Genomic DNA, 10,196 nt, shown 5'->3' with positions numbered 1-10,196 from the left:
TGGCACGGGCACAAGAAGTGCAGGAGGATACGTAACTCTTGACGAAGTTACGGATGCCCGGCCAGGTATACTCACGACGCACTAGGTCCAGAGTCCGGTTTTGCCCAAAGTGTCCGGAAAGTTGGTGGTCGTGTTTGTCTCGCAAAACGCGAAGACGGAGATCGTTAGAATCCGGCACGTAAATGCGATTGTCCAGCCTTAAGAGGCCTTCGGCATCAACGGACCAGCGGGAGTTGGGGAGGTTGGGGGAAGCGAGATGAGAAGAGATTGAGGTGTCGGAGGAGAGGGAGGTCAGGATGTCTCGATGAAGAGCCTCTGTGTCGACGAGTACAGCTGCTCGGATTACTGTGGCAGCTAGGAACGTAGCTCGTAAGGACGCAGTGAGCTGCTCCGAAGTGAAGACCGGTCGGAAGTTCTGCGGATTGACGCGAGCATAGTCCATATCCCCTTCTTTGGGATAGATGTCCCAGCGTCTTGTCAGCGCATCTGGTTTAACTCCGAGTCTTCCGGGACGGAATCGGACTGTCATGTGGAATTGGGAGAGGAACTCTGACCAGCGGGCTTGCCGCCGGGTCAAGAGTTTGGTGGTGGAGAAGTACTCGAGGTTCTTGTGGTCGGTGACGACGTCGATTGGGGTTCCTGAACCTTCGAGGTAATGACGCCATGATCGGAACGCGTCATGAATGGCGAGGAGTTCCTTGTCATGGGTGTCGTAATTGAGCTCCGGCGCCGAGAGTGTTCTTGAGCGGAAAGCAATGGGGCGAATTTCTCCGTCATCACAGCGAATGGAAAGGATTCCGGAGATCGCGTAATCGGAAGCGTCGGTTTCTACAATGAGGGGGGCGTCGGGTAGCCAATGTGTGAGGATAGGAGCGGAAGTGAAGGCCTCTTTCAAGGTGTTGAAAGCAGCGCGACAATCGTCGGAGAATAGCCAGGGGGCTCCTTTACGCGTGAGGCGCGTCAAGGGGACCACAATGTTGGAGTATTGGTGAATGAAACGCCAATAGAAGTTAGCGAAGCCAAGGAAGGATTGGACATCCTTGACTTTACGGGGCTCGGGCCAATCTTGGATGGCTTTGACTTTCTCGATGGACATGGTGAGTCCGGAAGGAGAGAGGCAGTAACCGAGATATTCCGTAGTGTCCGTATGGAACTCGCATTTCTTCGGATTGGCGTATAGGCCGTGTTTGCGGAGTCTCTTAAGAACTTCTCGGACATGCTCCTGATGTGAAGCCATGTCTTTCGAGTAGGTAAGTATGTCGTCTAGGTAGACTACCACAGAAACGTCCAGGAGGTCGGCAAAGATCGTGTTGACGAATCGCTGGAAAGCCGCAGGTGCATTCGTGAGACCGAATGGCATGACAAGCCACTCATAGGAACCATAGCGCGTGCGGAAGGAAGTCTTCCATTCGTCGCCTGCTGCAATGCGAACCAGGTGGTAAGCATGCCGGAGGTCGAGTCTGGTATAGACCGTGGCATGGCTAGGTGCATCGAGGAGGTCGGAGATGCAGGGAAGTGGGTAGCGATCCTTCTTGGTGATCTTGTTCAGCCCTCGGAAGTCGACGCATAGACGGAGGGATCCGTCCTTCTTGCGGACGAAGAGGACCGGTGCCGCGTGAGCGGAAGTAGCGGGACGAATGAAACCGGAGGCCAGGTGTTCATCTAAGAATGCCCGGAGGGCCTCGAGTTCCGAAGGAGAGAGAGAGTACATAGTACCCAAGGGTGGGGAGGTGCCTTCCTCAAGGTCGATCTTTAGGTCGTGCTCACAGTGCGGTGCCAGCGTCGAGGCTTTGCTCTTACTGAACACATCTGCGAACTCGTGATACTCCTTCGGAATGGCCGAGAGGTCAACGGAATCGGTGTGGGATGAGGCAGCCCTCAAGCGGCTTTCCTTGGAAGGGATGGTTAGGCTGAAGGATACCGATCCTTCAAGTCGGCAAGCCTTCGCGAATGCGGAACGGCTGACAAACTCGATAGATGGTAATGGGGGAGTAACAGCCTGTGACTGAGGTGCTGGCAAAACATCAGATGGTTGGATGTCGGACGACGGCAGTGTTGCCGGAGACGACGGGGGAGAGCTCGGAGTGACTGTCTTGGTAGGTTCGGAAGTTCGGAACGTGATACTGCTTGAGACCCAGTCAATCAACGGATTGTAGCGGGTAAGCCAGTTGTGTCCTAGGACTAGGGAACATGATCCATCCAGCGATGTGACAAAGAAAGTCGTGGGGGTGATGTTTCCGGAAGCGAAGCGGAGGGGAATATCGATGGCACGGGTTATGATTGAGTTGGTGCTACCGTCGAATAGGCGTAGTTGTAGGGGCTTGATCTGGTATGTCTTCAAGGCCAGCTTTTTTACGAAGGTGTCGTCGATGAAGCAGTCCGAAGAACCAGAATCTACAAGTGCGGGTACGTTCTCATAGGAGCGGAAAAGTTTATTTTGTGTCCTACTATTGGACGGAGGAGAAACAGGAAGAGAAGGAGAAGAGAAGCGGAGAGAGGTGGATCGATCTACGGAAGTAGTCGGAGGGGGTGGAGGAGAGAGTGGTACATCAGCAACACTATCTACAATGGGTAGAACATTGCCCGAAGGGTCAACATTGAAAGGAGAAAATAGACCATTTGAAAGAGAAAAGGAAACGGGAATGTGGAGGGAGGATAAGTGGGAAATGGAAGACGCGTTTAAACGCACTTCTTTGAGCGCACGGAAGGAAGGATCGCAACCCCCGGTCCGTGCAGAGTCCACGGGGGTGCGGACTAATTTTTTGCTTCTGCGGAAGCGGATCCTTGCTCCTCGGTCTGGGCTGAACGGGCCTCAGAGGCACGAGAAGAAGACTTGGGACAATCCTTGACCATATGGCCAGACTGACCGCAGAACATACACAGTTTCTCGTCGAGACGACACTTACGCTCTTGTGGCGTGAGCTTACCATTGTCTCCGAGTTTAGACGAGAGGTCCGGTTTAGCGGAGCTGGCCTTGGACTTCTTATTGTCCTTCGGAGGCCTACTACCGGAAGCGGAGTTAAAAGAGGAGGAAGAAGGGACGGGGTCGGAACGAGAAGCGGCGGTGGGCTTGTCGAAAACGTTGGAGGAAGAGGGTTTCGCATGACGTGTAACTTCCGATTTACGCTCCCAATAGCGTGCATCGAGAGTTTGGGAAAGGGTGCAAAGCTCAGAGAGAGTAGAGGGTTTACCTACTCTGGCAATATCATCCTTGATACGTTCCGGCAATCCGTTGTAGAAGAAACGATGAAGTGCGGCTTCTCCGTAACCGTGAAGTTGGGAGGCATGTCGATTGAACTCGGCGACGTATTTGTTGATGTGGTGCCCATCCTTCATGTCCAGTGTCATCAGTTGAACCTCGGCGTTGCCCACAGGATCGTGAGGGCCGAAGTTAGTTTGAAGTTCATTCACGAACTCTTGATAGTTGTTCATCCATCGCGGACGAAGCGTGGAATTCTGGTCGAATAACAGGTCCGGCTCGAACCAATCGAGGGCCATTCCCTTGAGGTAGGACTGCGCAAATATGACTTTAGCACGGTCGCTAGCGAAAGCGAGGGGACGGTCCTGGAAGTTGAGCTCGCATTGGACCAAGAATACTCGGAGTTCTCGGGGATCCTTTCCGTTGAACTGTTCGGGTTCGCGGACCTTGGTCCGGAGAGCAGAAGATGGTCGTCATCGTCGTCGTCCGGTGTGACGAGCCAGACTGGCAATGGCTTGGGCCAATTGTGTAATGGCCACGTTGGAGGTGGGTTCGGGATCGTCGGTGGTTGGGACAGTGGGAATGGGAGGATCAGCAGGAGGAGGGTCGACGAAGTCAGGGACCTCGGAACCGAGTCCAAAGAAGTGGGCGGGATCTATGGGTTGTTCCGTGGTGTCTCCGAAGTCGGAGTCTGTGACTGGTGATCGATTCCTAACGGGGCGCATGATCGGAGTCGATGGGAGAGGGGTTTCAAGGTTAGAAAAGCTTCGAAACTCAACTGGGTTTCTCGCCAATCGACTAGGACCAGGCTGAGAGGGTTCTGGGGAAGGTGAAGCGGAGTTGGGGACTAATGTGCGTAGTTGCGAACGAGTGCGAAGGACTTTTGGTGCCATACAAGACGTGTACTAGTCAGGGAGTAGAAAAATACTGTCAGAGACCAGACTCGAGATGAGGAGATGTCTCTGTAACGGAGGGCTTCGGCCTCAGCGACTTCTGCCAAGAGTGCTGTGCCTAGTGACACGTCCGTGCCCTAACTTACTGACTGGCAATTAGAACCTAGGGGGGGTAACTCTAGTTGATTTTTCTACTGGGGCGTAACCTATGTACAAGTGGGATATATATATGGTTACAGCGGAGACGGTTCCACAATTGGCGGAGCCGAACGGAGCGGAGCTAACGGGGTTTAACCATTAGCCGACTGAATATTACCGACGAGTCGGTTCACGGGGTTAGCGGAAAGGCAGGCGATAACCCAGAAACGGAAAGGAGGGATAGGCCCAAAGGTGGGCTCTGCAGGGCAGGCGAGTGTATTGCCCAACGGAGGCGGGGGTGCGCTAGCAGATGTCAGAGCTGTCCGGAAGTCTTCAGGGCTCCGTACTTAGGGAGGCGTAGGTAATAAATTGAAATGAGGGGGTGGTGACCATCGAGGGGCGCCGAGAGGATTGCGGAATACGGGGGCTCCGAGGTTAGTGAGGGAGGAGCGGAGTTGGAATGGAGGGATCGGAGGGACCGGAAGTCGATGGCCGGGGATGGATATGACAGTGGTGGAGGTTTAGGAATGATCAGGTGGATGCTGGGGGTGGTGCGGGTTAGTTCTGAGATTGCTCTGGTGAGCATGAAGTTAACTTTATCCTTTGGCTCTACTTCCTCGGGATTGATCTCTTCAATGTCATCCTCACCATTGTCTTGGGTAGCTGCAGCAGCTGCTTCAGCTGAAGTGTCTGATGTCCTTCTCTCTGTCACCAGTGGTGGCAGAGCCTGAGCTGTTTCCTCGCCCTCATTACCATCCTTAAAGTCATCATCAGAGTCGATTTTGCTAGCGTCTCGGCATCGCCATTTCGGGGTTGAGGAGCTGTAATAAGGTCGGTGTAGGTGCCGACCTTGTATCTCCTAGTTCCTCAAGTCTGTCAAAGAGATAAGCTGTATAGAGCTATATTTCAATGGGTGTGGAGGAAAGGAGTTAAACTCCATTCATCTCACACTCCATTATATAAATATGTAATTACATTGTTGTACATTATTTATAGCAAGGGAATAAAGATGGTCGGCCTCAAGGAACATCACTCCTTACAGGAGCGTGGGTAGTAATCATCGCCTGCTGCAAAACTCTCAAATTGTCTCTCCTCTTGTTAGAATGGGGCTGATACAGACGACTCCGGAGTGGAATCGGAGACTTAGCGTGGAGGGACCTTGGCCTCAGCGACTCAAGCAGAGCGCTGTGCCATTGCTGTTTGTCCATTTGGTCCTTAATTTCACAGTAGGTGAGCAGGAAGTCTCTAGGGGGCATTTCAGGTCGATTTCGGACTGAACCAAAATGAGTATGTACAAGCGCCGATATATATAATGGAGGGGGCAAAAGTACAAGGAAAACAAAGGGTAACCAAATCGGAACGAAGACGTCTGAACGGGAACAAAGGGTAGAAGAAGCGGAGTGGTACCAAAGGTCATAAGGCAGGACCTGTGATACGTCCGAAAGGAGGTAGGGAGGGTGAGGCCCAGAGGGGCAGGAGGATGAGGAGAAGTGGGGATGATGACTAACTGGCTAGAATGGGAAGAAGCAGTAGTCCAAATAGGGATGAGGGGTAAACGTGAGATATACATTACAAGCGGCAAAAGTGCCGAAGGAGATCCGCGAAGCTCGGGGGTTGCAGAGCTTACGGAGGTTACGGAGGCAGGGTTGAAAGTCCGAGGGATATTGGCAATGGTGTTTACGTAGTATGAGGTCACCAATGCAATGGACTAAGACCGAGGTGGAATCAAAGTCCGAGGTAGGGACTATGACGGAGGCTCGGAGCAAAGGTACGAGCGGTGTCCAAGTACAAAGTACAGGACAGCAGTGGAAGGTCGTAACTTGGCGGGAGGGTGGCGGAGGAGTACCAGAGAGAGGAGAGAGGGGAAAGGTAAGGAAGAAGGAGTGGCGGAAAGGAGAGTTGTCAGGTCCGAAGGTGAGTATCGGAGCAGACAGAGATAGGGTAGGAGAGGGAAGGAGGAGTAGAGGTGGCGTGGGAAGGGGTAGAAGGAGGTGTGTTGCCAGGACCGAAGGTGAGTATCGGAACGGCAGCAGTAGGGTATGACTCCGGAGGTGAAGAGGGTGGAGGTCCGGAAGTCGGGTCGGGGTCGGGTATGCACCGACATGACACCTCTGTCCTACCTCTTTCAAATGGCGTACTAGAGCTGTAGTCTCTATAAGGTGTCATAGAAGGTCCTGCCACAGTGTTCCGGACCTGCAAGCGAGTCGTACATCATGACATCATGAGGGCATCAAGAGCGATGGGGAGTTCAAAATACTGTCAGAACCATGCTAAGCTTCGCCGATGATAGCCGTTGGTGACCAAACGTTGGCCGCTAGTGATACAGGTGTCCTACTCATGACCGAGTTTAAGTGAGGATCAACCTCACCAATCTCGAGGCCGGGGCTATTTAGGCAAGTGGGCTGGGATTTCAGCTTCAATGACTCAGGGAGGAGCGTTGCACCTCGTTCTCGACACGGTCCCGATACTTCAGAAGGCAGAGGTCTTACAGGGAACAGAGGTAAGCTTAGGGGGGAATTTCTAGTTGATTTTGAACTACAGTACAAGCAATAGTATATAAGCACTAGGGAACTGAATAGAGAATAAGTTGCCAGATCTCACGGAGATTGCGGGCAGAGAAAAGAGAAAGGAAAACAAACAAGGAGCACGTGTTTAAGACAGCAAAGGTCAAACATGACCTTCACTGCAAGATAACAGGGTGTGGCAAAACATGGGACAAAAGGTCATGGCGCTCTGCACCGCTAGGTCATTCAATGAAAATTAGGAGAGGGGTCGTGGAGGAGTGGCAGGAAGTGGTTAGATGGCAATGGGTGGCGAGCAGAGTGTGTGGGGGGTGTTCGGGCGTGGGAAAAGGTCGGGGAGGAGGTCATCTGACTCCGGGGAATGCCGGGTCGTGACAGATGGAGATGAAGTGCAATTGGATGTAAAATGAAAATGAAAACCTCACCACAAGCAAGGTCTGGCAGTGCAACAGCCATTTCTAGTCCCCTTCTTAGGGATAGCCCAAAACAGGCAGAAACCGGATTTTCGGCAAATACCGAAAACATTTTTCCAGTTCACCACACTTGGCACTACTACACCAATGTCGCACAACCTCAACCTAATGACTTGGCCAGACACCCTCCTGGTCGAAAACAGGGGTGACGAAGAGTCGCTCTGGAATGCGAGATCCCAAGAGCGCAGGCGGTGGCTGCAAGCGAAGAGAGCAGCAAAGCAGCGGCAGCGGGAGGAACGCAACCTGAGCTGCGTCAACAGCTCCGGGAAATCCACGTCCTGTGTGGCATGTAAGAGGGTGAGGGCGCGCTGCGAGCGCCCTGAACAACGCACACACAATGAATCGCCGGCGCGCGCGGGGAAGAAGAGGAGGGGGGCGTCTCAGGAGGAGACCGACAAGGAGCGCTTCGGTTGCTCAGGTCGCTGGCTCGCTCGTTGAGATCAGCGATGCACTTCGCTCGCTGGTCGCCCTGGTGGAACCACTCCTGGCTCCGGTGGCGATCTCTGGCGATACCAGGAAGCCAGAAGTTGGGGGAATCATGAGACAATATATCTCTGGATGACTGATACTTTGTGTGCCGAGTTCAACGAAGCGAAGCGAGTACTCTAGTTGCTGATCATCAAGTACCGATGTTTAGTAAATAATTGCCTTTGGAGGAAATTCTAAGGCGGTGGTGACATGAAATAACTATTAGTGCAACATTTCGCAACCATGATCATCATCGGCCGCCTCCGAAGGGAAGCAGGCCAGAGCCAGCCGGCATCGGAACCCCTTTCTTTTGGGACTCCCCTCTCCACCAACCCCCTGCCACCGCTTCTTTTCCAACTCCCAATGATCTTCACCAACGCCACCACTAGTTGCTTCCCCCGTTCCTTCCTGAGACAAAGTGAGATGGCTGCGAGTCAAGGCTGAAGCATCGGCGATGACGTAACAACCTCGATCTCCGGGCCCTCGATTGTGCTAGGCTCACATCGGCTCCCGTCGGGTCGGACGCCACATCTTTTACATAGCATTGACCAGTATATTTCATGGTCGTATTCGTACTGATATTCCCCACCAGGTAAGGAAGCATCGAGTTGATTTGCAGGGAAAAGGTCTAGCAGATTAGGGTTGAATTTCTGATGAAAAGAAGAGGAGGTCGGATCCGGTGCATAGCCGTGCGTCCATTGTTGAGATAGCGCGAGGGAGGGGTGGCGATGAATTTGCGCATGCGGTAGAAGGGAAAGGGAAAGGAATATAGTACAGGGGAGGAAGTTCAACGAGCATTAATAAATATTCAATCTATTTGTAGGAAAGAAGATAAGAATACGGACACAGACTTACGATCTTGTAACCAAGCACACATCGGTTATATTGAAAAGAAGTTGTCAGTACCATGGCTAGTCACAACTGCTAATTGCGACTCTCACCTTATCTCTTGTAACAGGGTCCAAAAAAGGCGATATCCCTTTAAAAAAGAAGTTCAAAAGCGCAGGGAGGTTCACGACGATTGCCTTCCCTAATCGTTCTACATAATGATTCTGAACAATACTCAGGAATTTACGCCCGTTTGAGATGGAAGGGCTGTTTCGCAGTGTCGTACTGTTGTAATCGACCAGACACGCCATAGATTCTTGGCCCGATGGCATTAAATCTATCGCTCGTTCTCTGACATTGATGTGCAGAAGTATAGAGGTACGCAGATATTCCGGGTACGGTGATAATAAAAATTTAAGTACGGATGTTATGTGTGACGAATGAAGGTCTGCGCTCACATGTGGAATACAAGATGTCTAATTTGCCTTGGGCTTTCCTTCGTATTTTCCATACCTGGTCGGAGATACATTATAGGTCTTCCTTCATTATCAAATCCATTGAGGATAATCTTCCCAGTGAGCGCTTCTTCCTTGACCTCATCCGCTGGTATGATATCGGGCTTATACTCCCGGCGCTATAAAAGATCAATAGATGAAACCCCATCCCGTAATCATTCAAGGAAGACCAAGAAATTGGGGATGATAAGTTCAGGGATGTACGAATCGCGTGGTGACCTAGAAAATAGAACATACCCATTCAAGTGTCCCCTTTATGCGTCTCTTCGCCTCTTCGAGCCTCCACTTGCTAGCCCTCATATACCTCGCGGCGCACCCGGGATCCTCGAGCCATTTCTTCTCATTAGGATAATATGCATCAGTCTCCGGTAGCATCAACGTCTTGGCATACTATGAGTGTGTCGACGGGCCCGGGAAGTCCCAAAGAGCATACATGCGCAGCACAGAACATTAACAAGCATGGGTTTCAGTGTTGCCGGAGAGACGTCAAAACAAAGCATTCATATCAAGGTCAGAGGGATATTGTTGTTGAGACGTACCGCTCGAAGTTCCTCAGTTTTCGCTTCCTGCTCTTCACTATACTGCCACACCTTTGGCTTCACATTCGGCAAAGGAGCCAACAAAATCCGACCAGTCCGCACGATCGCACTGCCGGTGGTGGCCGTTCCTAGGGGCACGATCCCAGTCCCTCGAGTTGGAATCCCTGCCAATTCAGGTTCTCCAATGACGCCATTACTCGATAAAGGCGAAGAGGCAGATTCAGTCCGCACATCCGAGGGTTCGCTACTGGATGTTGGAGAAGCCATGTAAACACGCTAGCAAGGCGCCGAAGGCTCGCTGGATTCTTTCCAATTGTTCAGGTGACAGCGACCAGAAATAATATGCAGGCCCTGTGACTCGTGAGTTCAAGACCCTCGCAGCAGTGGCGGGATGCTGGGACAGACTAATCAGATGTCAAGGTCCAATCCAACAGGAATTAGGGTCCCGGAACGCTGCATGAGCATGCTTAATCATCCCGTGTTCAATCCCGAGCTGCCGATGGGATTCTCTTGGCGTGCGAAACCTCGAATTCATGCTGACAAATGCGAGGTTTTGAATCAACGGCGCCCGTGGCCCGTCAACAACAATATTGGTGATATTCAGCCAACTCCGAATTCAAT

General features: G+C 52.0%; 2 protein-coding genes across 2 annotated transcripts; one reads left to right on the top strand and one right to left on the bottom strand.

The window, feature by feature from the left end:
- Positions 1–7,219: 7,219 nt before the first annotated feature.
- EI90DRAFT_156745 (uncharacterized protein) lies at positions 7,220–7,957 on the top strand. Its single transcript, XM_039051912.1, has one exon. It carries the CDS (start codon positions 7,313–7,315, stop codon positions 7,661–7,663), a length of 351 nt encoding a protein of 116 aa, XP_038919106.1. The 5' UTR covers positions 7,220–7,312; the 3' UTR covers positions 7,664–7,957.
- EI90DRAFT_3279875 (CRAL/TRIO domain-containing protein) lies at positions 7,912–10,021 on the bottom strand. Its single transcript, XM_039066715.1, has 5 exons — positions 9,576–10,021; positions 9,274–9,426; positions 8,980–9,155; positions 8,635–8,872; positions 7,912–8,346 (listed from the first exon to the last, which is right to left on the bottom strand). Exons 1-5 carry the CDS (start codon positions 9,840–9,842, stop codon positions 8,128–8,130), a joined length of 1,053 nt encoding a protein of 350 aa, XP_038919105.1. The 5' UTR covers positions 9,843–10,021; the 3' UTR covers positions 7,912–8,127.
- Between the last annotated feature and the right edge of the window lie 175 nt (positions 10,022–10,196).

The sequence above is a fragment of the Cantharellus anzutake genome, assembly GCF_015039405.1.
Source record: "Cantharellus anzutake strain C23 chromosome Unknown EI90scaffold_11, whole genome shotgun sequence".
Taxonomy (NCBI): domain Eukaryota; kingdom Fungi; phylum Basidiomycota; class Agaricomycetes; order Cantharellales; family Hydnaceae; genus Cantharellus; species Cantharellus anzutake.
The sequence above is the reverse complement of the archived record's forward strand: the minus strand, read 5'-3'. Positions and strand labels throughout refer to the sequence as shown.